The sequence below is a fragment of the Saccopteryx bilineata genome, chromosome 2 (genome assembly GCF_036850765.1).
Source record: "Saccopteryx bilineata isolate mSacBil1 chromosome 2, mSacBil1_pri_phased_curated, whole genome shotgun sequence".
NCBI lineage: Eukaryota > Metazoa > Chordata > Mammalia > Chiroptera > Emballonuridae > Saccopteryx > Saccopteryx bilineata.
In genome coordinates this window covers 247809580-247836397 of record NC_089491.1, presented here as the reverse complement: position 1 = coordinate 247836397, position 26818 = coordinate 247809580, and the positions used below count along the sequence as shown (strand labels likewise).

The following is a 26818-nucleotide window of genomic DNA, read 5'->3' as shown; positions in this document are numbered from 1 at the left end:
TTTGCCCACTTACACACGCAGTCAGCCCTTGTTCTCCAGTCCAGTGCTGGCCAAGGGTGCAACCACTCTCCTTCCCACAGCTACCATCTCCGTGAAGGAGCTGCCCTCTCCCCTCTGTGATCAGACCCTTCAACACTCACTGTAACCTTCCTGAGTGACCAGCCCCTGCTCTGGACCCTGATGGCACTCCAGGACTCACGATTATGTGATTACTGTCCTGGTTCGGTCAGTGTCTCTTAGTTGGCTCCAAGAGGATGAGCCACATCCCCTCCCATTCCCCAGGGCGCCTGTAGAGCAGTGGCAGGCAGTGGGTGCTCTGGGTCCACAGGTTCCCTGGCGCCCCCTCATTGATTCCCTGCATGTGCACTTGCTAGGCGAGGCCAGTAGGGCCTTGGGGAGGAGGTGGCAAAGTGTGGCCAATGGGGTACGCAGGGGATGGCCCCGGTAACTTCAGGAGGTGAGTCAACCTCATCCTCAGGACTATATTAATATTGGGCTAGAAGTGGGGGGCGTGGCACAGGTAACTACCCAGCAGGACCTCTGGCAAGATCATCCAGCTGTTTCTGCATCTGGAAAAGGGTTTGAGGTTGACTGGGAGCTGGAGGACTCGTGTCCCAGCTGACGCTGCTGCAGCGGGGACATCACCACGTGGTACACCCGGCTGAGCCCCACCCTACCTGTTGCGTCCCGCGCCGCGCCCCGCACCCCGCCCGCTACGGCCCGGGTCCGCCACCGGAAGCGACCGCGGAGCCCACGCAGTGCCGCCGCTCGTGCCGCCATCGCCGCCATCGCCGCCGCGGGGCCTCGGCGGCCGGGCTGCCCGCCGCGCTGCCTGCGCCGGCGCGGGGTGTCCGCGGGACGAGGTGAGTGCGCGCGCGGGCTGCGGGAACCGACCGGGAGAGATACGACCTGCTGCTGGGGTCCGACCCAGTCCGACCTGGCGTGGGAGATCTGACCCGGGGATGGGGATTCCGACCTTGAGCAGGCGTCTCTGGACCTGGAGTTAGGGATTTGGTTGGGTGGAGGTGGGGGGGTTCGGACCCGGATGAAGGGATCCGACCTTGGGTGGGGGTCTCTGGGCAGGAGTTGCGGGGAAGGGAGCCGGATTTGACTGAGGGAGTAGCAACTCTGTGCGAGTGTGGCAAGATCCGACTTGGGGATGGGGTCCAGACGGGTGGGGTGTCCCTCTTGCTGTGGGGATCCAGACTCCTAGGGTCAGCGCCTGTCTCTGGCGGAGGGCTTTGGCCTGGTGACCAGATTGCCAAGTCAGGTTCTGAATCACCATGAGGGGTCACACTTGGTTTTTGAGCGGGGATCAGAACCTTGGCAATGGGAGAATTGTGGGGCCCAGGCCTAGAGGGGCACAGTGATGTCATAAACAGGTTTCCTCTTTCAGGGGAATGGCTGCCCCACCAGGGAGTCATGACAGTAGTCCAAGACCCCTCAGGACCGGGTCTGGGTGGTGTGGCCTCGTTACACTCCCCTCACCTCCAGGCCCCCGTGAGAACATAGAGAAAGGGGAAGTCACCCCAGGTCTGACCTGCTAACTTTTTAGTTTTTCCAGCCAGGGACTTTTGTGTACTTTGCTTGAGACAGCTTCCCTGAGTGCCTGTGGACTCCCAACTCCTACAGGGGCTCTGAGGGACACTGCAGGTCCTGTGAGGAGAGCCTTGTCAATGACAGAGGTGGATTTAATGGCGGGCACACCAGGGCACGGGCCCTGGACCCAAACTTCTGAAGGGCCCTGCAAAACCCCAACTTTACACTTTTTTCTAATGACACCAAGTTTGGTTTCATATGTGCAATTTAATAGTACATAATATTTTTTATTTATTTAAAAATATGGTTAACATATCTTTTTATTTTCCCTCTCTCTCTCTTTTTTTTTTTAATTTTATTTATTCATTTTTAGAGAGGAGAGAGAGAGGGAGAGAGAGAGACAGAGAGGGAGAGAGAGGAGAGAGAGACAGAGAGAGAGAAGGGGGGAGGAGCTGGAAGCATCAACTCCCATATGTGCCTTGACCAGGCAAGCCCAGGGCTTCAAACCGGCGACCTCAGCATTTCCAGGTTGATGCTTTATCCACTGCGCCACCACAGGTCAGGCTCTCTCTTTTTTTTTTAAGGGGCCCAATATTTTCTTCTGTACCCTAGGTCTCAACCAACCTTAATCTGCCTCTGCTTGTCATAGCTAAACATAGGCAGACACTAGGTAAAGCTGTGGGGACAGATTGTCTTCAGTCTCTACTGAGAATAGGGGAGAAAGCTTGATTTGCCCAGGTGCAGATGGGTGCTTTAAAAGGGAGAAGTTGACCCTGGCCGGTTGGCTCAGCGGTAGAGCGTTGGCCTGGCGTGTGGGGGACCCGGGTTCGATTCCCGGCCAGGGCACATAGGAGAAACGCCCATTTGCTTCTCCTCCCCCACCCCACCCCCTTCCTCTCTGTCTCTCTCTTCCCCTTCCGCAGCCGAGGCTCCATTGGAGCAAAGATGGCCCGGGCGCTGGGGATGGCTCCTTGGCCTCTGCCCCGGGCACTAGAGTGGCTCTGGTCGCGGCAGGGCGACGCCCCGGAGGGGCAGAGCATCGCCCCTGGTGGGCATGCCGGGTGGATCCCGGTCGGGCGCATGCAGGAGTCTGTCTGTCTCTCCAGCTTCAGAAAAATACAAAAAAAAAAAAAAAAAAAGGGAGAAGTTGGTAGAGGGAAAGGCCACAGGGCAGAAGTTTGAGAGAGTCAGGGAAGTGAAAAATGACAAGAAGCAGAATGGGGGGGGGGGAGTCCACGTGACACCTACCTGGGTTTGCTAACTGGCACTTGTGGAAGTGAGGTTCCTCCCCACCCACAGAGACTGGGAGAGGAGATTAGTCCTTAGTTGTTGGCTAGAACAAGCATGTCCCTTAAGAAGGGGCGGGGTTCATCCTACGGATGGATGCAGCCTTGAGCTGTTAGAAACTTTTAGTGTTTGTTCAAGTCCTTATAGGCCAAAGTTGAGGACTAGTTGAAAACATGGCACAGAGGAGCCAGATAGGGTTTGGTCAAGAAGAGAGTCCTTGACCCAGCAGCTCAGTTGGTTAGACAAGTGTCCTGAAATGCTAAGGTTGTGAGTTCGATACAAGAATCAACCAAGGAATGCATAAATAACTGGAACAACAAATCGATGTTTCTCTCTCTCTAAAAAAAATTAATAACAACAACAAAAAAAAATGAGAGAGTCCTTGTCAGGTCCTGCTGTCATTGAAGGAAAGAATTTATTTTAATTTTTTTTATTTATTTTTTACAGAGACAGAGAGTGAGTCAGAGAGAGGGATAGACAGGGACAGACAGACAGGAACGGAGAGAGATGAGAAGCATCAATCATCAGTTCTTCATTGCACGTTGTGACACCTTAGTTGTTCATTGATTGCTTTCTCATATGTGCCTTGACCACGGGCCTTCAGCAGACCGAGTAACCCCTTGCTGGAGCCAGCGACCTTGGGTTCAAGCTGGTGGGCTTTTTGCTCAAACCAGATGAGCCCGCACTCAAGCTGGCAACCTCGGGGTCTCGAACCTGGGTCCTCTGCATCCCAGTCTGACGCTCTATCCACTGCGCCACCACCTGGTCAGGCTGAAGGAAGGAATTTAAAAGTCCATTTTCTGTTTGATCACTTTTTGTTAAGGACCAGCTGAACCATCGTTTGGATTTGGTAATAAAGGATATTTGCTGGGTGGTGTAAGCTATCAGACATTTAGTAAAGGCACATTTTTATAGAAACAGAAAAAAAAGCAAAGGTTAATGGTTGGAGCTGACTGGGTAAACCCAGTTTTTGGGTCCTGAAGGCAGACAATTGAGAAGAGTTTAAACTTGAGCTCTAAGGGTCTCTGGTTGGGAGAGTAACAATGGTGGTCGCAATCTGGTAGATTCCCAGTCTATAGTGTGAATGTTTATGGTGATGGCATAGACACCAGTGTCACAGTCAAGATTATTTTCTGGAACAGAGCATGAAGATGCAGGAGTTCCTGTGGACTTTTTGAATGGCTCATGCACCAGTAGCTCCAGGCAGAGGTTGCCCATACATGATTTGTGTGGTGATGAATTCTTTGAAGTTTATATTGAGTTGTCTGGCTTCAGCATGTGTGGCTCTTTCAGATCCTGGAGAGAAAGGAGCAGCTACCACACAACCTGAGACCTAGGAAAGGTCTGGGAAGTCAAGTTTTAATTCTCAGTGATACTAAGTCAGGAAGGAGGGAATAAAGTGGAAACAGCAGTTTGGAGAGTTGGAGCCAGATATTGAAAGAAACTAGAAATGATTTGGTAAGGGCTGACAATATGTGTAAGATGGCAGGATCCCATCCAATTCATAAAACCTCAAAGACAGTGAACAGGATTAGAATCTGATAACCCACAAGAGTGTGTTATTTTTCTTCATTGAGAAAATTTCCTCTACAGTCACTTCTCTTTTTGATCTAAGATATAAGCAAAGTAATTATTCTTTTGTGTGTGTGTGTTTTTCTGAAGTGAGAAGCGGGGGGTGGGGGGCAGGGGCAGACAGACTCCCACTGCAATCGAGCCATTCTAGCGCCTGAGGCAGAGGCCATGGAGCCATCCTCAGTGCCCGGGCCAACTTTGCTCCAATGGAGCCTTGGCTGCGGTAGGGAAAGAGAGAGACAGAGAGGAAGGAGAGTGGGAAGGGTGGAGAAGCAGATGGGCGTTTCTCCTGTGTGCCCTGACTGGGAATTGACCCTGGGACTTCCACACGCTGGGCCAACACTCTTACCACTGAGCCAACTGGCCAGGGCCAAAGTAATTATTGTTATTATTATTTTCTTCTGTGGCAGAGACAGAGAGAGTCAGAGAGGGACAGATAGGGACAGACAGACAGGAAGGGAGAGAGATGAGAAACATCAATTCTTCGTTGCGGCTCCTTAGTTGTTCATTGATTGATATCTCATATGTGCCTTGACCAGGGGGCTACAGCAGACCGAGTGACCCCTTGCTCGAGACAGTGACCTTGGGTTCAAGCTGGTGAGCCTTGCTCAAACCAGATGAGCCTGCGCTCAAGCTGGCAACCTCGGGGTCTCGAACCTGGGTCCTCCACATCCCAGTCTGACGCTCTATCCACTGTGCTACCGCCTGGTCAGGCCAAAGTAATTATTCTTGTTTAAAATAATTCTGGTGCCTGACCAGGCGGTGGCACAGTGGATAGAGCGTCAGACTGGGACACAGAGGACCCAAGTTTGAAACCCTGAAGTCACCGGCTTGAGCGCTGGCTCACCAGCTTGAGCGCGGGATCTCTGGCTTGAGCGTGGGATCATGGACATGACCCCATGGTCACTGGCTTGAGCCCAAAGGTTGCTGGCTTGAACCCAAGGTTACTGGCTTGAACCCAAGGTTACTGGCTTGAGCAAGGGGTCACTCACTCTGCTGGAGCCCTCCCCATGCCCCAGGTCAAGGCACATATGAGAAAAGCAGTCAATGAACGCAATGAAGAATTGATACTTCTCATCTCTCTCCCTTCCTGTCTGTCTGTCCCTATCTGTCTCTCTCTCTCTCTGTCTCTGTCACAAATAATAATAATTCTGGTCTTATTAAATTTGACCTGATTTATTTATATAAGTGTGTTGCCATGAGAAATGTCCAAACCTGTAGAAAATTTTTATGAGTTTATTTGAGCCAAACAATTGCTGGGAAACAAAATCTCAACGGATTGAGAAAATGCTCTGGAGAATGGCAGTTTTACAGCTTATTTTATACGTTAGACTAAAAGGAAGAGACTTAAGGAGTGTTATATGAAATCCATTGGTGATATATTAAGGAGGCTGGAGAAAGCAAACAGGAAAGGGGGGGCTCTCTTGGATTGGATAAAAAGTAAATCAGAGAGACACATACTTCTTTTACGTTGGTAGTTACAAGATACTAAATAATTAACATTTACAGCACATAGATGGTAGGTGGGGAACGAGATAACAACTGGGGTTTTTTGGTCTTATGTCTGGTGCCGTGAGGGGCTCTTTCAGACAGATGGTCAACCATCCCTCCCTGGATGCTCACCCTGGCAGGCATGTCCTGGCCGACCCACCCTGCCCTTTGGTTCCCCACCACGAAGATCCTGGCCATTCTGCTCACTCTTGCCCCCAGAATGTTCCTTGTATTCTGAGGCAGGACCTTTCTTCTGTCACATTTGCAGCCACTGGCACAAGTGCCATCCTGCCCCTCCCCCAGGCTTCCTGAACCAGCTGGGCAGACACTGAGGAGGTGTCAGCATGTAGCATCTTTGCAAAAGGGGCAAAGGCATTTCTAGTGATCTTGTATGAGTTTTTTTAAATGAGCCTAGGAATCAGGTGATATAGTTTGTTCATTTCTTTAAAAGAATTTTTAAGAGTCTCAGTAACATCTACTGATGCTTACTTGTAATATATTTATGAAAAATGTTTTCATTTCCTTTAAGGAAAAATGAGTGTCATCTAGGATGTGGTAAAGGTGAAAACTAATACTGACTAGCTGACAAAAGTGATAAACTGGCTACCAAGCTCACAGTACCACGCCCCCAACTTCAGGAGCCTATGGGTAAAGGGCAGACCTGCAGGAAGAGGGGAGCCCTTCACTTGCAGATGTTGGGGGGGCAGGGCCTTGGTGAAGTTTATTGTGTGTCAAGCTGGATGTGGCAAAGTATTTTTGTCACAAGGGAGCTAAAGATCCAGGAGTTGATGGCTGTGGATGTCAGTGACCTCGCTACCTGCTGCCCGCCTCTAACTGAGGCTGGCCAGGGGCTTGGCCCAGCTGCCACCTGTCTTGATTGCTCCCTTTGGGTCTCAAAGTAGATTAATGGTGATCAGAGATGATGGAGGTTATGGCTTTGATGTGGCAGGAAGAATACTAAAGAATGGGTTTATTTAAAGGCAATTTAGGGGAGTATGTGTTTTTGTGGTTTAGGGAAAGAGAGTCCGGCCCTTGCCCATGTCTGTGTGCCAGCAAGCAGATGTACGCTGGATGCATGCATCCTGGGCACATTGAAAGGAAGCATGCAGGGTGGGCAGATTCTGTTGTGACAAGAAGCCCCTTTCCGCTGCCTCCAACAAGCGAGATGAGTGTGCACTCTGGGAGGCATGTGTCTGTCTCTCTAGGTTCCTCCACAGGCCCTGCTGAAGTTGGGAGCAGCAGGCAGGCGGCAGGCCTGCCACAGGCTTTCCTGAGTGCCTGGGTCCCCCAGGGAGTGGGGAGCTGGGCTGTTCTTCTAGATCCTGCTTCCTTATGGGGAATGGCATGTTCCCTTCCCTTTTTGAAACAGGGCATGCCAGAAGCAGGGCTGCTTGTATTGTTTGTTTTTCACTGTTTTCTTTTTACTGTAGTAAGATATGCATAACTTATACCATTTTAACACTTCTAAGTGTACAATTCAGTGGCGTTGTTGTGTAACCATTGCCACTATTTCCAGAACTTTTTCATCATCCCAAACAGGAACTCTGTGTCCATTCAGCAGTAATCCTACCTCCCTCCAGCCCCTGTGACCCCTATTCTACTTTCTGTCTCCGTGGATTTGCCTACTCTAGATATTTCATATAAGTGCATTTATCCTTTTATGTCTGGCTTATTTCATAGCATAATGTCTTCAAGGTTCATCCACGCAGTAGCATATATTAGTCGTCCCAGAACCGTTTGTTGAATAGACTGTTCTTTTCCATTGAGTGGTCCCAGCACCTTGGTTAATAAAAAATCATTTGATCATAAACATGAAGGTGTATTTCTGGCCTCTCAATTCTGTTCCATTGGTTTTTATGTCTATCTTTTGCTAGGAGTACACTGTCTTAATTACCATAGCTTTATTGTTAGTTTTGAAGTTGAGAAGTGTATCCTCCAACTTTCTTCTTTTTTCAAAATTGTTTTGGCCATTTTAGGTCCCTTGAGATTTCACATGACTTTCAGGTTGAATTTTTTTTTTAATTTCTGCAGAAAATGCTGTTAGACTTTTGATAGGCACTGCATTGAATCTGTAGATCACTCTGGGTATTATGGACAACTTAACAATGTCTAATCTTCTAGCCCATGACCATGGGATGTTTGTCCATTTATTTGTGTCTCAGTTTCTCTCACACTCTCATGATTCTAAATATGTCAGCTGTGGAGGCCTCATAAAGGCCTCAGCCAAACCTAGAATTCCTTGAGCAGCTTCCTCCAGTACAGCCCCTGCCCTGACACCAAGAATCCTGCGGGACAGGAGACACGCCTCCTCCCTTCTCTGTGGACAAGAAACCACATTTGACAAGTATGCTTGGCAGTCCACATACAGCCTTTCGTTATGACATGTTTTGAACATATACCAAAGCAGAGAGGTTAGGAGAGTGCCCCTCAGCTTCCATGCTCTCATCTCTTGCCCAGTGGTCGAGTTGCCTTTGTCATCCTGTAACCAGCCCCCTGTGGTGGCTCTGAAGCCAAGCCTCAGGATCGCCCTTTCCATTTGTCTCTCTGTAAGGTAACCAAGAGTCTTCAGCACCCCCCGGGGCTCGGAGCCAAAGCAGGACGGTGTGGGAGTCTGACTGAAGCTGTCTCCTGCAAACACTGAGCGACCTGGCCCTGGGGCTCTTCCAACTGCAGAGCAGCAGTCTCTCAGGTCCCAGGACCCAGAACAAAGGGAGCTCCCCGTGTTTTATTTCCCCACAAAGGACTCATGGTCAGAACATCCGCAAGCTCTGAGTGGCTTCCTCTGTGGTGTCTGTTGATTTTTTTCATTTTTTTTAATGGCATGACTCATGATTTGAGTTTCTGGCATCTCCACCCTCCACTTACTCACTCGCTCAGCTTTTGTCTACAAAGCTCTGGGCAGACCTGGACATGTTCTCCTCCGTGGCTGGGTAGGGGTGGCCTCTCCCAGGACAGCTGGGCAGTGTTTGGGAACAGGGTAGCCCTACAGTCAGGGATGTCCAGTGAGGTTTTGGTGTTCAAAGGGTAGGTGTCCATGGGGAGGCAGTGTGGCCAGTGACCAGTACTCAGCTGGTGGCCAGGGGCAACCAGTCCCACTCTCTGGGCCTCACTCTTTCACCTTACAGGAGAATGCCAGAACTCTCCACTGGGGTTGCTGGAGAACCAGGTGAGGTAGGCACGAAGCCCAGTCCCCTAGGCACTGCATGGGGTGGGGGTAGTACCTTGAGTGTCTCCCTGAGCCCTGTGTCCCTGGCCCAAGAGGGCCCTGGGAGGGCCAGTGGGAGGTGGGCATGACAGCTGACAGGGAGGCATAACAATCCTCTCACAGTGTGGCCGCTTCTGTCCTGTTTGGAGCTGCCCTGCCTGGCAGGCGTGCCACCCCCTCCTAACAGGAAAGGAGCAACTGCAGGCTGTCCCACAGGTGGGGCCACTCCCTGTACCCTTCTGCAAAGTTATGATCAGACAGACCCAGAGACAGAGATTTAAAAGCCTGATTCTCACACAATTCAAGTATTGTGGGTATTGAAATGTATAGTTCACAACCCCAGAGTCCACCAGGCAGTTTACTATTTAAGCAGAATTTTCCTTCTTAATTTAGATACTTATTTCTAACATTTAGTAGATTATTTTAAATACAGAGAATAAAACAAAATGGCCTAGTGTCTCACCACCCAAACACACTACTAGTAATAATAGTAACAAAAAATAAAGCAACACAGATGTGTGGTTAGGAAATACTAATCACCCAGACAGGAGCACAGTGAAAAGTTCTGGACATTCAGGTGGAACAGGCTTCCCACCATTGTTTCCTGTCATCTGTGTCCTAGAAGAAAGCCACTCTGCCCTTGCCCACCATGTCCTCTCCCTGTGTGATCCTCTCACCTGCATGGTGCTTCCTGCTCTGTGTGTGGGGAGGTGTCCGCAGAAAGATGCCTGATTCATAGTCTATCTTAGGCTGGTGGGGCCCAGGGTCCACCCCACTCTGGCACCAAGACGTGCTCTTGGTTCAGGGCTTCTGGCCTTTTTCTATAAGCTTCATATTTGCTGCCTTGGTCTATTTTTCTCTTAACTCATCTTTTCCCCATTGATTGGTATGTTCTTTCTGTAACTAGCCCTTGGTCTTATATGTCACTTCCAAATTGATAATTGCTTTCCTGGGAAACAGGACTTGAGCAAAGTGGTTCATTCATTTCTTCTGCTTTGGATACGGCATGGGTGCATGTGCCCTTGTGACACAGACAGTGCCAGTAAGGACCAGAGAGAGTGTCCCTCGTCTCCCCAGTTGTCGCTGCCTCTCTGAGGCCTTCCATGCTCTTTCATCTGAGGAGGGAAAGGTGAAGGGCAAGGCTGGCCTCCAGGGGTGGGCCCAGATATCTATACCCTGGTCATTTTCAGATTACAGTTTCTGTTGATGATTATTTCAAGACGAAAGAATACCAAGTTCTGTCTGCTTTGCTGCTGAGGCCCAGAGAAGGGACACAGAGGGCAGACGCTGGCTGGGAAATCTGCGATGAGGGTCAGGGTGGTGCTGGGAGCAGGGGTGTGGAACGAGGCCCATTGGGTGTGCAGACTTGGACCTGCTGAGCATGTGTCCACTCAGCCTTGTGTACATAGCCAACATGGCGCGAGAGAACCGAGAGGTCTGGGTGTCCACACTCCCCTGGGCAGTTTCAGCTTTCTATTCATTCTCTGCTCTGTTTCCCAAGCCCTCTCCTTCTCACCTTCCAGGGCATTGGAGTTTAGAGCCGTAAGTTGTCCTTGAGGGGGCTCTCCTCTGAGACCCTCAGCCTTCCTGCTCTGCTAGGTGTGCCTTTCAAAGAGGGAGCTTCTTGGAGAGCAGGGTCCTCAGGAGTTGCCAGGATTCTGAGACCCTTTCCTGTGAGTGACCATGGCCCTGGTGGAAGATTCCTATGTTCCACTTTTTTTCACCTTTAACATTTTTTATAATTTTGTTTATTGATTTTAGAGAGAGAAACATCCATCTGTTTCTGTATGTGCCTTAACTGTGTATCGGGATGATGCCCTAACCAATTGAGCTATTCGGCAAGGACTTGTCCTTTAACATTTTAAGGTCTTTAGCTAGAAATCTGACCATGCACCCTGAACATTCTGAACTTTTCTCTGCTGTCTCAACTTTGCCCTGTGTCTGGGGACCCTGGCCCAGTTCGACATGACTGGGTCCTGAGCTACCTGCCTGAAGGGTGACAAGACAGCAGGAGGTAATGCTACATCTGTAGCAGCTGCTACAGCTGGCACTTCCCACACTGTGGCGCAGGTGGCAGGACTGGCTTTCCTTGTCAAGGGATAGACCTGCTCCCTTTGCCTGGTCTAGGGACCACCTGTGTCCTTATATGGAAACTCAAAGGGCTATACAAAAGTCTCAGACTATCTTGAGTAGGTGCCCACATGGGCTGCGCAGAGTGGTATCTCCTCTGTGCCGCCCTTAGTCAGGGCAGCAGCTGGCCCCAGGCTGTCTGGGAAAGTGCCCAGAGAGAGGGGCTATGGACAGCAGGCTCGCAGGCAGGACTATCAGACACACACCTGCTCTGTCCACCTAAAGTTTCGGCCCTAGCCCGAAGCTCTTTGTAGGGGAGCTGGATCTCTGTTCCCCTGGGGCACTCAGTTGACCTCTAGAACCTTGGACCCCCGTCTACACAAGAGGGCAATGGTAGCACCACCAAACTGAGGAGAAAGAGGGCAGGTCTGCACTAACCCAGGGTGATTTGAGCCCCATCAGTGGCTTCACGACTGCCTGGCAGCCACTAAGCACTGAAGCTGGCTGGCTGCCCCTGACTCCCTTCCTCTTCTCTCCCCTTCTCCCCCACCCAACCTTTGCCCTGTCTCAGATGCCAGAGGCCCCCCCTCTACTGTTGGCAGCCTCACTGGGCCTAGTGCTGCTGGCGCTGCTGGCCCTCGTGCTCTTCTTGCGGCGCCGTGGCATACTCTTTCTCTGCTGGAACGAGTTCATTTTGCAGCCCATCCACAACCTGCTCATGGGTGACAGCAAGGAGCAGCGCATCCTGCGTTACGTACTGCAGCATGCAGTGGCTGGGGATCCACAGAGCGTGCTGGAGACCATCGACACCTACTGCTCACAGAAGGAGTGGGCCATGAACGTGGGTGACAAGAAAGGTAGGCAGCCTGGCCAGCAGGCAGTTAAGATGGGAATGGGACCCCAACCAGGCAGCACAGCCCATGGAGGGGACTGTTATCACCCCGATCCTGGGTGTTGGCGTGGGGGCTCATCTGGAGCCCTGGGGGCCCGAATCATCTGTCAGCCAGGGACAAATGCTGTGCAGAGATCTTAACACTACATCACAGTCCTCATGGAGAAGGAGGGACATTTGATAAACTGCCCAGGAGGGCACTGCTCAAGGTCCCCTCCTTGCCGCAGACCAACAATTAGAGGGGAGAACAGGGGCCCCATGCAGGCCCTGTTCTCACATTTATCCCTCAGAGCTGGGGGCTCAGTGCCCTGCAAGGAACAAGGGCACAAAGGTCTCCTCGGATTCTGCCTAGCCCAGGCACTGAGCCCCTCCGCACACTGCCTCCTGACCTTTGGACACCAGCATGGAACACAGGCACATGCTGTGCTGCATGTCCTGAAGTCCAGCCCCATCAGAGCCCTTTTAAGGGTGTCCAGCTCAAGGGAGCCAGGCAGGCCCTGAGTGTGGCCCATGGGCAGGGAGGAGTGGGGGCTTCCACAGAGGGCAGCTTAAGGTTAAGACCAGTAGGAGTCAACCAGGGACCATGAAAGAGAGGTGTGTGGAAAGGCAGAGGCCTAAGGGACCATGGGAGATTGGCGGGTGTCCAGTGGGACTGTGCTCCTGGGGGCGGGCTGAGGGCCAGGCTGTGGGAGGGGTGCTGCTCAGTCTGAAGGAACGGACCCCAGACGGGGAGTGGGCCTCCTCCTGCCTGCACTCATCCCCTCCTCCCACCCGCACTCATCCCCTCCTCCCACCCCTGAAGGTCAGATCGTGGACACAGTGCTGCTGGAGCAGCAGCCCTCCGTGTTGCTGGAGCTGGGGGCTTACTGTGGCTACTCAGCTGTGCGGATGGCTCGCCTGCTGCTACCCAGCGCCCGGCTGCTCACCATCGAGCTCAATCCTGACTATGCTGCCATCACCCAGCAGATACTGGACTTCGCAGGCCTGCAGGACAAGGTGCAACATCTCCCCCAGTGACAGATGTGGACACTGGCAGGGGCCAGGTGTGGATGGGGAAGGCCCTGGGCCCGCCCTGCATGGTTCAAGGCTACATTTATCCTGCTGTAGCCAGGCCCACGGAGCCTTCTGGGTCAGGTTTCACAGAACCCCCCAACAGCTATGGGAGGGCATTTTTGCTGCCCGTGCCATAGAGCAGGAAATCCCCCCAGAGGAAGGGCCAAAGCGGAGACTTGTCTGCCCAGGACCCCAGAGACTGTTGGTGGACTCTTACCTGGGTGTCCAAGTGGGGTGGTCTCTTTGACCCCCCTGGACACAGGCACTGACGGAGCACTGTTCCAGGTAACCGTTATTGTCGGGGCCTCCCAGGACATCATCCCTCAGCTGAAGAAGAAATATGATGTGGACACGCTGGACATGGTCTTCCTCGACCACTGGAAGGACCGATACCTGCCAGACACAGTCCTCCTGGAGGTGAGCACGCAGCTGGCTGGCTGGGTGGGCTGACTGCTGGCACAGAGGCTGCCTGGTCGGTGGGCCTCCATCTCTCCGAAGAGCCAGGTGCTCTGGCTAAGCCCTGCCAAGGGTGGCCCTGGGGGCCTCAGGTGGCTGATGCCGGCCTGTCTGAGGTCAGGGAGCACAGAGGACTGGAGGAGGCCCTGGGGCAGGATGGAGATGGGAGGAAAGGGGTTCTGGGCAGCCTGTACTGCAGTGCCCCAAAGGGCACAGGTCAGAAGAGGCAGAAGGGAAGCAGCCTGGCGGCCATGCTGGCTCTCCCAACTAGATGGCTGGTGCTCGTTAGGTAAATCCACATCTCCTGCCCTTCCTCCTCCTGAGGCTTCTTGTTGTGCAACCCCCCAGGCAGCCACCCACAGCACCAAATGGTGACAAGTGGGGCTGCCTTGTGTCAGGAGGGTGGAGCTTGGGGTCTGTAACAAGCTGGCAAGTGCAGCTTAATATCAATAACCACTGCCTTGTCCCTCCTGGGCAGTCAAGGGGACACTTAGCAGCTCCGTGGCCCTCATGGAGGGCTTGGAACGCTCTGTTCCACCCCAGCCTCCCTGCTGGAGGGCCAGCCTGGGGCTGTCCCACGTTATCTGTCCCTTGCTCACCCACCTCAGCTCCCCCACAGGCTGGACACTGCCTAGCGCTGAGGGACTGTGAGCACAGAAGGTATGGCCACCAGAGCCATGGCTGAGGGCTGGGCAGCACCTCGAACCCAGTGGTTCTGGTGGGTGTGAAAGGACACGGAATATTCCAGGAGTGGGCCTACTTGGGGCAGTAGGCCAGGGCTGTGTGTGGAGGGCCTCAAATGCCACATGGGTGGGGGGCACCACGCTCTTTAAGCTAATGAGGATGAGGTTAGACCTGTCTTCAGGAAAGATCCCTGAGCACTGTGGAGAGTGCGGAGGGATGGCTGTGAGGAGGCGGGTGCAGCTGTCTGGACCTTCAGGGAGGCAGTGAGCGCTGGTGGTGTAAAGGGAGGGGATCCAGGGACAAAAGACTGGTCACCAAAGACTGCCAAGAGACGCAGTCAATGGGGAGATGACAAGGAGGCCCCTGGGGTAGCTGTCGGGGGGAGCATGCCTGGGCCTGAGGAGGTCCACCAGGCAGAGGGGGGTTGAACATGGAAATCATGTATTGAGGGCAGAAACAAGGTGGCCAACCCAGTTGCCAGTGTCACAGTCACAGGGAGCGTCACAGTCACAGCGAGTCAGGAGGATCTGAGCAGCTTTGGTGTATATGATAATTACAGGGGCCTGCATTTACAGAAAAGCAGCAGTGTTGCTGTTTAGTAAGTAGGAAACTAACAGTTTTCTCAGTGCTCCTTGTTCAAGACTGGTAATTATCTCAAAAGAAGAGAAGTTATGAATGGGAATGGCTGTGTTTTTTAAGCATGTGTTCTGCGACCCCACACCTGTGGCTCTGCAGGCCACTGGCTTGTGCTGGGTCAGGGCCAGCTGCCCCTCCCTTTGATTGGGTAAAAGGGGCCAGCAAGGGCAGGTGGCAGTTCAAAGTTGGATGGCCACTTTGAGGAGGCTTCAGTCTCTTGTCACATGGGCATGTCCACAGGGCTGCTTGAAGTGTCCTCACAGCATGGTGACTGGCAACAAGGGGCTGGGTGTATGACTTAGGCTCCGAAGCCACACCCTATTAACACTCTTTGTTAGAGGCCAGTCACTAAACCCAGCCCACATCCACCACTTGAAGGTCAATGAACTGTGGACGAAGTTTAAAATCACCTCACACTTGGTACCCTGGTCCTCTGAATGCCGTTTCCTCCCTGAAGCAGTTAGCACAACAGGTTTGCTCAGACTCTGTGAGCTTCTGGCCAGAGGTCTCCCGAGGGGTCTGTGTCCTCTCTCTCTGGGAGGCACGTGGTGTCTGGGGAAAGGCAGTGCAGGGGCCACCCTCTCCCCCCTTATGACCAGCTTCTCAAGGATGGTTGGCCCTAGTACCCTCCAAAGGTGGCTGAAGTTTCCTTCCTTTCATTCCTTCTTTCCTGGTTGACTACATAGATGGTTTTAGTGTCTGGTGTCTTCAATCTACTGATAGTCTCATCTGTGACCAGTGGTGCCCTGAGTCCTTCAGCACAGCCCTTTGAGGCTGGAGCCCCTGCTCCCAGCTTATCTTGTGCACTTCCTGTCCCAGACCTGAGCCATCCTTCTGGGGCCTGGGCCAGGGGTACCTCCTCCTGGGCTGCGCTCTGTTCAGTCTTTTTAGGCAACATTGCTAGAAAGTTCTTTTCCTTTCCTTTTTTTTTTTTAAGAGAAAATACTCCATGACACATAATGATACTTTCTGTTTAAATTCTGTCTCATGGATTGTCCCAGTCTCGCTGTTTTCTGAAGCTGTGGCTGGAGGGCCCTTGGCTTCCCCCACAGCCCACAGGCTAGAGGTAACTGCAGCGACTACCAGGAGGGCTGAGACCACAGTACGACTCTCCTAGGGCACCACCCTGGAGGGGTGCAGAGCTACCGCCCCATGATTTTCATCACTTGAAGATGTCCCACGTTATGTGGTCAGGCCGGCAATTTCAGACACTCCTGAGGTCACTTGTTCGACTACGTTTTCCACGTTTGGGATTTATTTTTTCTTCCTGTTATGACTATCCAGGAAACCAGACTACGTGGGGTGACCCTTGCCCTAGTCTACTTCTCTTCCAAGATACACATTTCTGCTTAAGGCTTCTTATTATGTTGTTTCATACAATCTAAGCAGCTCCTCCCCAAGCTTAGAAAAGCAATGCTGGAGGACCTATGTATGTCCAGCTGCTGTCCTTCGTTCTGCAGAGCCCAGGCCCAGGAATGCCAGCCACAGCCCAGGGCCCAGTTGCTGATGGAATGGGGCATGCCACATGCTGGGGCTTGGGGATGTCCAAAGTGAATCTCCTCCTACCTGGAGTATTCACAGGGTTACCCTGGTCAAGCCAGACTGTACCTCCAACCTCCAGTGACCACCACCAAGAGCCACACACTGGGCACCTGGCAGTTTTCCCACCTGGAGAAGCCACATTTTCTTGGCACTGGATGATGGACCCACTGGCCTTAGAACTGTGACCTGAATCCTTGCCCCATTATTGCCTCCACTCATCTAGGTAGCATTTAGTGAGCACCCATTGTATACCACACACTGTCCTAGGGGCCAAGGATGCAGGAGTGAATGGAGGAAGAAAAGATCCTTCCTCAGAGTGATATTCTAGAGATGGGGCCTGTACTCAGCACAGCCCTTTTCTGCAGTGGTCACTGCAGGGAGGAAATGGAGGGCTGCAGAGACCCCTGCGACCCCAGTAGCTGCAGGGTCAGGCCAGCATATAGAACCTCCACCAGCCAGCTGTACCTGTCCTTATGGTTTTGAGCGGGCTTGCTGGACACCCGACTCTCACCCCTTACAACTGTCTTGTTCCCTGCAGGAGTGTGGCCTGTTACGAAAGGGGACAGTGTTGCTGGCTGACAATGTCATCGTCCCAGGAGCACCGGAGTTTCTGGCACATGTGCGTGGGAGCAGCCGCTTTGAGTGCACACACTTCTCCTCCTACCTGGAGTATTCACAGGTGGTCGATGGCCTGGAGAAGGCTGTCTACCTGGGCCTGGGCAGTCCAGCCCGGGCTTGACTGCCCACCCTGCTCTGGGTCACTCACCAAGCCTGGTTATAAAGGATGTGGTAGATAAGCTGTTGCCAAACCCTGCTTCTACAGTTCTGGGGTCTGTCCTCAATGCAGCACACTTGAGGCCTGTAAGGCCAAGCCCAGCCCACACTGGTCCCTCTGTACAGGGTTCCAGGCTGTCAGCCACTCATCTACCCCAAGGCAACCTGCTCACCAGGCAGTCACTGCAGTAAGTCTGGAAAGTAGCTATATATAAATACCATGTCAGGGTGGGTGGTGTCTCTGAGTGTTACTCAGCCCCACCAGCATTCCAGTAGGGCTTCTTAAGGGGACAGGTCTTTGGACATGGGAGGGGGAGCTGGGAACATCTGGAAATTTGGGCTCTGCTCTCCGTCTGTCCTCGAGCTTTGCTGTCACCAGGTGGCAGCAAAGCCTCAGTAATGGCACTATGACCAACAACACATTCCCCAGTTCCTCGCAGTTCTTCCATCTCCTTTTTAAGAATGAAATGCAACTTCACTAAAATTGGTTATTAATATTCTTATATACCATGGTTAAATATGACAAAGATATTAAAATAGTAAAGAGCTAAATAAATATTTAGATATAAGAGGTCAACTTTGTGTTTCTTTTCAACACTGCTGCTGCTCCTTTCCCTTGCTGTCCTCCACTTCGACACGGCATAGCAGTCCCCTTGGCTAGAGGCAAATGTTGCCCATGCACCCTGCCTCACCACCGCTCCTCCAGGGACACCGGTCAGCCCCACAGGGACAGCTGCAGGCTGGCTAAGCCCCCACCTGGAGGCTATCTCACCTGGGAAACCAGAACAGGGCAGTTGGCCACGCCCCACACTCATCTCTGATCAAGGTGTTGAGGAATGGGGACTCAGCCCTGCAGCAGCGCCAGCTACGGTCCTTCCAGCACCTAGCCCCATGGGTCCCGTGTGGCACTGGGTAGAAGCATGTTCTCACTAGCCGAGTCCCACTCAGCCTCATTACGGAAGAGAGTGGGCTCAGACCAGGATGTGTAACTGGTGAGTGATGAGGTAGATTTGGTTTGCACTCAATAAATACAAGCCCTCCAATCCCAAACCCCAGTGCTTGGAACTCGGGTCCTCTCCAAGGCTCCCTAGGAAGCAGCTTGTCTCAGAGGAGTTCATCTCTGCCCAGAACACAAACTCGGCCTCAGGGCCTACCTAACCTCCCAGGAGTGAGCCCTCGCCTCCCTGTGCAGAAAGGGGACTGCAGAGTCTGGGCAGACATGTGTGGAAGCACCTACGGGGCCTGAGCGCTGAGCTCCCGCTGCACACCTTGGGCCACAACTCCCCCAACTCCCCACCTAGCAAACTGGGAGGAGGAGTCAGCTTGTGGTGAGTGGGCTGAGCCATGAAAGAAGTTCCTTTGTTGCTTTTTTTTAATTTTTAAATTTTCTTACAAAAATTCTCGTGTTTACCAATACAGTCTTATTTTGGTTTTGTTTTTAATGCTTTTTGTCAGTGTTTTTCTTCTGTTTTGAAGTCACAAACAGCAGTCCCCCTCTGCTGCTGAAGGTCAGTCCCGGAGGTGTCAGTCCCTGGGGCTCCAGCAGAAGGATGCAGAAGTTGCGCCAGGGCCAGTGTCACTTAGGAAGGCTCCCACTGCGCTGGGGTTCCACGCGTCCAAGGGCAGGGTGGGGATAAGAACAGCCTGACCCCCATCTTGCTGCACCCAGTCCTCTTGGTGTGGCCAGCCCCCCGGGGCAGCCTGGCGGTTGGGCTGCCATGCAGGGTGGGAGTTGGAACCCAGGGGATCCCCTCTACCCTCCAAAGCAAACTCCTGAGCCCCCCTCCCTGCCCAGCTGCCTGTCCTCAGGGCCAGCTGCCTAGCTCCTCTCGGGCACTGTACATACAGGGCCACACCCTCCTACTTCTCCGACCCCAAAGCAAAGCCAGGCCCCCTCTCCCGTTGCCTCCATGGGCCCTGCCCTGCAGCCCACCAGCCTTCTCTCACTCGCACACAGCACCATGCACACAGCACCATGTCAGTAAACAGCTAACTCTGCCTAGGGAGTTAGGAGGGAGGGAATGAGGGGGTGGGAAGGGAGGCATGTCCAGAAAGTCCAGCCTTGGTTCTAGCACAGAGGCGCTGCTGACCTCTGCCGCCAGGGGGCTCCAAGCTCCACGGCAGGGTCTGTGCAGGCCAGCCCTGGAGTTCCCTTCTTCCCATCAGCAGATCTCTAAGAATGAAAGGCTGGGCCCAAGCCCTGAGGAGGGAAGAGGGGAAGGCTGAGTATGGTGGCCCAAGAACCAGGGGCTGCCTCCACAGACTAGACAAATGGAGGCATATAGGTGTAAAGGCAGCTGCTGAGACCCTCAGGGTCTCAGCACCAGGGCCAATACCTACTTGCTGGTCTTTGGAGGTCATGTGCTTGGGGTACTTAAAGGTATGGGTGGGGGCATCCCTGCTCTGGTCCCATCTCCTCTGGGCCCCAACTTGGCTTGTCTTTCCCTAAGATGGACATTCAGGTGGCAGGGCTCCAAGTGGTAGGGCAGGGAGGGATTCCACCAGGGAGCATACAGGGAGCACAGAGCATGCAGCCAGTAGAGATTTTAAAAAAGCCCCTCTCTCTCCAGAGAATGGGAAACAGTTGACAAACAACCAGAGAAGAAAACGTACCAGGCATGCAAGCTAGACCCAGGAGTCAACGGGTTGAGGCTTAGCGTCCCCCACAGCATCCACCAGCCTGACTGCGGGCCTGCTGGGCCCTGGAGGAGGAGCCTTCCTGCTGGGGTCAGGCTGTAGCAGATGGGCGGTGGGCAGGAGGGTGTTAGAGGCAGAACAGAGTAGGTTAGTCAGAACTGACTGTGGGGGCTGTGCTGGTCAGTGGGGCAGGGCCCATGCTGGTGCACAGGAGGGGCGGGCTGATGGGGAGGGGAGCTGAGCTGATGTGGCTCACAAAGATGAGCAGATGCCCTGAGGCCTGTGTCCAAAGCCAGGGGATTGGCACAGAGCAGGTGGCAGGAGCTGCCCTGCGGGTGGGACCATGATGGGACCTTGCCCCCCCACATGTAGAGTAGGGTGCAGACACACTTGTTCAGACTTTACTGGCCCTGAGCACTGTGCCATGCAGTGCCCTGTCACATGCTCTCTCCCTCCCAGTGAGTGTGAGCTTTGAGCTAGCTGTACCCACAGACTGGCTCTGATATGAGGTTCCCGAAGTGGAGGGGCCACTGAGCTGGGCTGTCTTCCTGCTCAGCTGCCCAACAGATGAACCCCACTCCAGGCAGACCCCAGGACCCAGACCAAACTCAGCATCTTGCCTGAGCCCCTCCCTGGACTAGCACTATACACGCTGCCTCCCTGGGCACTGTCCATAACCACTCACTTTCAAAGTTTCCTTCTCAGAGGTCTCCCCTGTGGGGGCACTGCCTCGAGCCCTCCACTCCCTCTGGTCCACTGTGGAGTAGCCATCTGTGAGGGCATAAGGGTAGTTCTGAGGGGCAGGCACCACAGGAGCAGAGCACTCCACCCCCCAGTCCAGACAGGGGCCTCTGGGACAGGGTGCATCATCCTGGAGGCCTATGACAGGGCTTCCCACAGCCCCATCCCCTCCTTCAAGTGGCTCAGGCCTTGCAGTGCCCCCTGCCCCCTGGCAGCTAGGGACCCTCCAACCTCCCCTCAGCTGACAGATCAGAGCCCCTAGCTAGCACTCACTTCTTCCAGGCTGCCCTACCCCTTTACTCCCTGAGTACCCCTAAAACCAAGTCCCTCTTTTCCAACCAGCACCTCCTGGGAAGGCCTTCCAAATACTCCCCCCCCCCCACACACACACAGGGCAAAACCACCTGGCCCATCTCAGGGCCCCTCCTTCCCACACGGGAAGCAAGCAGCCCTGCACCTACACTTACCTGGGCCAAGGGCCTCCATTGGGATGACATCCCGGCTGCCTGGCTTCTCGCCATCTGCAAGGTAAAAGCCAATGGCTGGCTGGTTGCATGCAGAGTGGGGGGACCAGGGCAAATAAACTCATGGCAGGGCTGGCCTCGGAGATCCTAGGTACCCTTCATCACTAACATCTTTAAACCCTTCTGCTGGGCCACTGTGTACCGGCAATCCCCTTTCCCCATAACTTGGCACCAATGTGGACACCATGGGTGGAGAAGATGTAGAAGGCTGTAAATAGGGAAAGGGGCTGCCCTGGGGCCAACCACCGTCCTCCACCCATCACTAGCTTTGTCGCCATCAATGCACCAAGTGGAGAGGCTACTCGAACCTCAGGAATGAGTTCCCACGCCCCACAATCCTGCCCTGTACTCACCAAGACTCTTGTCCACTAGTGGCAGTGTGCTGTCATCAAAGCCCCCGGGACTCATTGCTCCCTTGGGCCCCCTGGCATTAGCAGCAGCCGACTGGATGGGAGAGCACAAAACAAACAGGGGTGGGGGTAGGGGGCCCTCCAGTAGGGGACCCAGCCTGGCAAAGTGAGATGGGAAAAGCCGTGCAGACCGCACCTGGAAGCGTGCCTTGGTCCAGCCATCCCTCTGCAGGGCACCACGCAGCTCCTTGTAGCTCCACACAGTCTGCAGCACGTGGGACGCAGCCTTTGACTCTCGCACCGATTGGCTGTGGCCATGCCCGGGGTGAGGTCAGTGTTCGACCCCACCCACAGACACCCCCCCTCACCGCCCTCTCCATCCCCTGCCCTGACCCACCTGGAAGCACAAAGGGCCACCAGTGCTGGCACGCCACGGGCCTGCAGCAGTGAGCGTGCATTGTCCAGGCTGTCTGACACGATCTCATGAATGGTGTTGAGCACAGCCACCACTGTGTCCTCCTCTAAGTGGGCCTCAGGTCGCGCTGGAGCCTGCGCATTGCGCACATTCCGCACCAGCTCTGCCATGGCATAGCTCCCTGAGGGGCAAGGTCGGGTGTTAGGACACGCCCCTGCCCACCCCTGTGGAGAGAAGCAGGATTCAGGAAGGGAGCCCGAGATTCAGGAAGGGAGCCCGCAAGGGCCTCGTGCACAGAAGGCCAGGATCAGACAGGTTGAAGACTTGCTTCAGCAGCTGGGACAAAGCGATGAGGGCAAGGCCAGGCCCCTGAACCACCGATCCCTCAGCCCCAATGGCAGGACCCCGCCCCACCAGCTGCCCACCAAATTTGCATCCAGGCTCAGCTCCACCTGCGTCCTCACCAATGAGGTCTTTGTTGCGACGATCCAGCGAAAGGTTGCGCAAGGCGATGGCAACAGCGCGCACAACCTTATCGGTCTCAGACTGCAGCAGCTCCACCAGCACTGGCAGACCGCGCTCCTTGCGCACTGTGGCGCGAATGTATGTGGCCCACTATGGCAGCAGAGAAGGCGGGAGCGTGCTCAGCAAGCAGAGTCGTGCCACAGCACACAATGGACACTCCCACCCGACCCAGATCACTCCCTTCAGCTGGACTGTACTCCTGACAAAGCCCTACACCAGCAGCTCAACTCCACCTCCACCAGATGCCTCCACACCCCACCACCCAGGGAACCCTCCTTTAAGACCTAGTGCCCCAACTTCCCCAACCTTAGGGAGGTACAGTATCTCCCCCCCGCCCAGCCTGGGATGCTTGGGATTCCCTTTCTGTCCCTTCCCTGCCAGACTTTGCCTCTCACCGTCCAGTTGCCAGCACTGAGGTTCTGTAGGGCACCAGCTGCAGCCTCCAAAGTGTTGAAGTTCCGGCTCTCCGTGAGGAGGGAGAGGTAGAGACGTACCACCTCTGGCTGGTACAGCAACTCAAAGCCTGGGCACAGAGCACCCGCTGCCTATCATCATCCAGACCTCCCCATATCACTCCCTCTCCCTGCTTCTCCCAGGTTAAGGTGCAGTCAGGGAATTTTTAACAACATTATGGCCAGCCAAGAGTGAAAGTGTTCCCACTCCACAGAGGAACAAAAAGAGGCTCATTGATGAGGCAGTAGATTTGGGAAAGGCTGTTCTTCCCCTGACTCTGCTGCCAAAGAAATGGGATTAGACCTGCCTGGCAACAGAAGCATCCAGAAGGCCTACCAGTGGGGAGAAGGTGGCAACCAGGGACTCTCCCCTAGCAACAAGACCCACCTTCCCTAGCAGCAGGGCCCCACACCCATATATAACAGGCTGTTACCAGGGTCATACCCTTAGCAACAGGGTCCATTCTCTAAGAGGTCCAGGCCTGGCAGCAGCGCTCCCCCACAGCATTCCAGAGATGAGGGGCTGAGCAGCTTCCCAAGGCTGCTGTCCCTATACTGGGGCTTCTGCCTGTTCCTGGACATTACCTCCCTGTCCCCTATCCTTTTGCTGAACATGCCATCACCCCCTCATAGTCCTCACGTTGCCATGTTCCCTCCACTTCAGCCTGGATGGGCTTCCAATTCCCCAAACACACTGCTTCCTCAGGTGTTGGCCCAGGCTAATTTCTCAGTCTGTGACGCTCCCCTAGACCTCTTGTGGCTGATCCCTTCCATTCTGTTTGGGAGCATCTGGGCTCACAGAGTGGGCTGTGACCTGGGATCTCTCTCAGGCTGGATTCCCACTGCACCGAACAATGTCAGTCCACAGTAGTGTGGCAACAGACACGGGGGACTGGGAGCACAAACCCCTCTGCCCCTGCATGAATCAGGGTGATCTGGCCAAGCCTCCATCCTGGATCTAGCTGCACCCTCCCAGTACCCAAGCCGCTCGGCGGACACTGGGGGCCCTCCCAGCCAGCGCTTGCCCTTCACTGAGGGCCTCACTTTCAATCTGTGACTCAACAAGTGCCTGGCTTCTCTATCCCCCGACCCAGCCAGAAGCGACCTGTGGCACTGACCCTAATTCTAAACCCGCTACAGGTGCCCAGGAACTAGATGATCCTCTGAGGAACCCCACTCCTGTGGTCCTGTTTCCCCATTGGATGCCCAAGGCCCTTTAGGCCTGCTTAGTGGCACAAAACTTCGCTACCTGGACAGTTCTGAGCTGACTCCACCTCCACCCACTTACCTTTGGCGGTCTCAGTTCTCTTGGGCAGGTCCAGCGTGTCAAAGTTTCGGTCCATCTCACCATCCTTCTTCCCTGGAACAGAAGAGCAACAGGAGGTGAGGTGGACCCTGTGGAGACAGGTGTGTCAGGAGGGCTGGGCCCAGCTCTTTCCTGCCCAGAGCCCAAAAAGCAGTCCCATATTTAGAACTATGCACCGAGAGGCCAGGGGAGCAGAGGTGTTATAAGTTTGGGTAGGCAGGTTGATCCAGGGGAGTGCAGTGGTGGCAATGGGGCCTGGGGATGTCCCAGCCTTGCCCTGAGCATCTAGGACTCATCTCCCATCAGGTGCTGAGAGCTGCACTGCAGACCTACCCAATGGCCTCTTTGTGGCTGTCAAGTGTGTGAACTGAGGGATCCAGGAGCCTGGCTGGTTGGTGGATAGGTGCACACAGGAAGCCTAGGGCTGGCAGGGACAGCGCATGCCTGGCTTCACAATGAGGGAAACTTACCCCGTCTGGGCCTGTTGGCTAGCAGATACCCCGCTCATAGGTCAAGCCCTTGCAGCAGCAGCACCTAACACCTATCAGCCTCAACCTGTGTACCTCCCTGATGGTGGGGAGCCATCCTCCCCACCTCAGACGGAGTTTTTCCTCCTTTGGGAGGCAGCACAGCTGATGATCTGAGGTCCCCACCCTTCCAGGGGACTTTATGTGGTCTCTGTCAGACACACATGCCCCACTCCATTGGAGGGACACCCCCCAGCCCTGCCCAGACTCTGCCCCAGTTCCAGCTCCAGGCGCTGCCCTGCCTGGGGAACAAAGTCTAAGGTTACAGGACAGCCCCTTGGCCTCCAAACCAGTCTAGGGCCGACATTCCTGCTGTTGTCATGGAGATGGCTGCCAAGAGAAGGGACTGGGGATGGGGGAGGGCCTTGAGACTGGAAGGTCCTGCAGTTGTCATGAAGACGACTGCCTGAGCTGTAAGAGGTGGGGGTGCCTTCCTGGTGCCCAATGCACCTGCCAGGCCTGGACAGCAGGACAAACAGGGACTCACCTTGATGGAACCAATCCTCTGGGCGGCCCGAGGAAGCACAGGAGAAAGGAGACGAGCCTGAGCGGGCAGCAACCCTCCATGCCCTCCCAGAAAGCCTCAACTTCCCACTGCATGCCCTGGGTTGAGCAGGTGGCATGTGAAATCTCACCCCAATTACGTTTGTGGGTAAAATGGCCTCAAGTAGGACAGGGATCAGAAAAGGCCCGCATAGGTCAAATAGGTGAGAGCAGTACAGAGACTGCATGCACCAGGTAGCTGCTGGGCAATGTTGGAACCTGCACCCGAAAGGAGCAGGTGGTATGTATGGGGTGGGGTGCTGCCTTCATGGTTTCTCAGGGTCTTCAGGTGCTCTACCAATGCCAGGAAGTGGCATCATCTTCAGCACTTTCCACCTTGGGCCCATAGGACCCTCCCTGGAGCTAAGGGACTAGGTCCAGGAATCAGTTAGGACCACCATATGGGTTCTCTCCTGCCCTCCCCTGGGCTCTGCACAGTGCAGAGGGGACAAGGCTGGGCCTGCTGGATGGGTACCCCAGGGCGGTACACCCTCCTTGGTTCCCTTTCTGCCTTGCCCATTAGGAACTGGCCACAAGTGCCACAAGTATGGAAAGCCTCACCCTGGGGAGCGAGGAGAGGTTCTAAAGTGGTACCCCGGTCCCACCCACACACCTTTGGCCTTCTTGCCACCGAAGCAGCCGGCATCATCCCGCCTCCGGTGCTGGGAGCCCACAGTACTGCCTGGGGGCCCAGGTTCAGCCTCCTGGTACCTGTCGGCCCCAGGCACCTCCTTGTGCACGTGGTAGGACAGATTCCGCATGATGCATACACAGTTCTCCACTGACTGTGGGAAGAAGAGAGCTGGTGGGGTATAGCCAGGTGGATATGGGGAATGCTAAGCCTCTCAGAGAAGATTGGCCGCAGCCAGTGTGCACTGAGTAGACTGGGGGTGGGAGGTGTAGAGACATGGAGGCCTGAGCTAGGGGCCCACATGAGCAAGAACCCTCAGGAAGAGGCAGAGAGAGAAAAAGGGTAGAATACCTACTTCACATAGGACCTTGTCTGAGCTTTGTGGTAGAACCACTTCTCAGTATGGTCACTACAAGGTGACCCACACTGCCCTAGATGTGCAGGCCTACTCCTTTCTGTGCCACCCATATAGTCCAAGCCCCTGTGCCCGCTCCAGGCCCATCTCCCTGACCCCTTTTGAGGGGTTGAGACTGATGCTGACTGGGACCTGCTGGGACCATTCTGTCCCACCCCGCCCACCTTGTTGTCTGTGTCCTTCCTGCCCACGGCTGACTGAAGAGCATGCAGGAGTGCGTCCACCAGCCCTTCACACTCCCGAAGTCGCCGCCGGGCCTCTGCACCATCTGAGCTCACGTTCCTGGGTAGCCAAGAGCAAGCAAGCTCTGTGACCCCTGGCTCCCACAGTTAACTCCCCCAGCTCCCACCTGGCCTTGGGGCCTTGTTTCCATCTACAAAATGGGCACCATTCATGACCTGTTGGGTTTATTGGCAGATGATGCCAGCCTACAGCAGTGAAGAAAAGTGGGGTCGGCCTAACCACAGAGACCCTGGGGAGGGAGCCCTGGCCTGGCATCTCTGTGGCTGGGGGGGGGGTGGCTTTCCTGACTCCCAACTTAACTGGAAAGA

At 54.3% G+C, this 26818-nt stretch overlaps 3 protein-coding genes across 9 annotated transcripts in view; 1 reads left to right on the top strand and 2 right to left on the bottom strand.

Moving 5' to 3' along the window:
* TXNRD2 (thioredoxin reductase 2) overlaps positions 1–808 on the bottom strand; it is a 47053-nt gene extending 46245 nt beyond the window's left edge. For both annotated transcript variants that reach the window (XM_066259852.1, XM_066259853.1), the window contains exon 1: positions 678–808. In XM_066259852.1, the coding sequence (XP_066115949.1) occupies positions 678–789 (112 nt within the window). In that variant the 5' untranslated portion in view covers positions 790–808. The remainder of the gene's footprint in view (positions 1–677) is intronic.
* On the top strand, positions 730–17778 carry COMT (catechol-O-methyltransferase). The gene is made up of 5 exons (XM_066259854.1): positions 730–863; positions 11736–12021; positions 12859–13052; positions 13395–13526; positions 16966–17778. The coding sequence occupies exons 2-5, from the start codon at positions 11736–11738 to the stop codon at positions 17164–17166; spliced, it is 813 nt and encodes a 270-aa protein (XP_066115951.1). The 5' UTR covers positions 730–863; the 3' UTR covers positions 17167–17778.
* A 1406-nt stretch (positions 17779–19184) lies between these two features.
* Positions 19185–26818, bottom strand: part of ARVCF (ARVCF delta catenin family member) — a 52051-nt gene continuing 44417 nt past the window's right edge. For 4 of the 6 annotated variants that reach the window (XM_066259837.1, XM_066259839.1, XM_066259841.1 and 1 more), the window contains 13 exons: positions 26432–26549; positions 25835–26006; positions 25166–25183; positions 24134–24205; positions 22789–22916; positions 22333–22483; positions 21851–22049; positions 21650–21761; positions 21457–21547; positions 21047–21100; positions 20524–20609; positions 19815–19934; positions 19185–19401 (listed from right to left, as the gene is read on the bottom strand). In XM_066259837.1, the coding sequence (XP_066115934.1) occupies positions 19827–19934; positions 20524–20609; positions 21047–21100; positions 21457–21547; positions 21650–21761; positions 21851–22049; positions 22333–22483; positions 22789–22916; positions 24134–24205; positions 25166–25183; positions 25835–26006; positions 26432–26549 (1309 nt within the window). In that variant the 3' untranslated portion in view covers positions 19185–19401; positions 19815–19826. The remainder of the gene's footprint in view (positions 19402–19814; positions 19935–20523; positions 20610–21046; positions 21101–21456; positions 21548–21649; positions 21762–21850; positions 22050–22332; positions 22484–22788; positions 22917–24133; positions 24206–25165; positions 25184–25834; positions 26007–26431; positions 26550–26818) is intronic. The other 2 variants (XM_066259838.1, XM_066259842.1) reach the window with 1 other exon arrangement.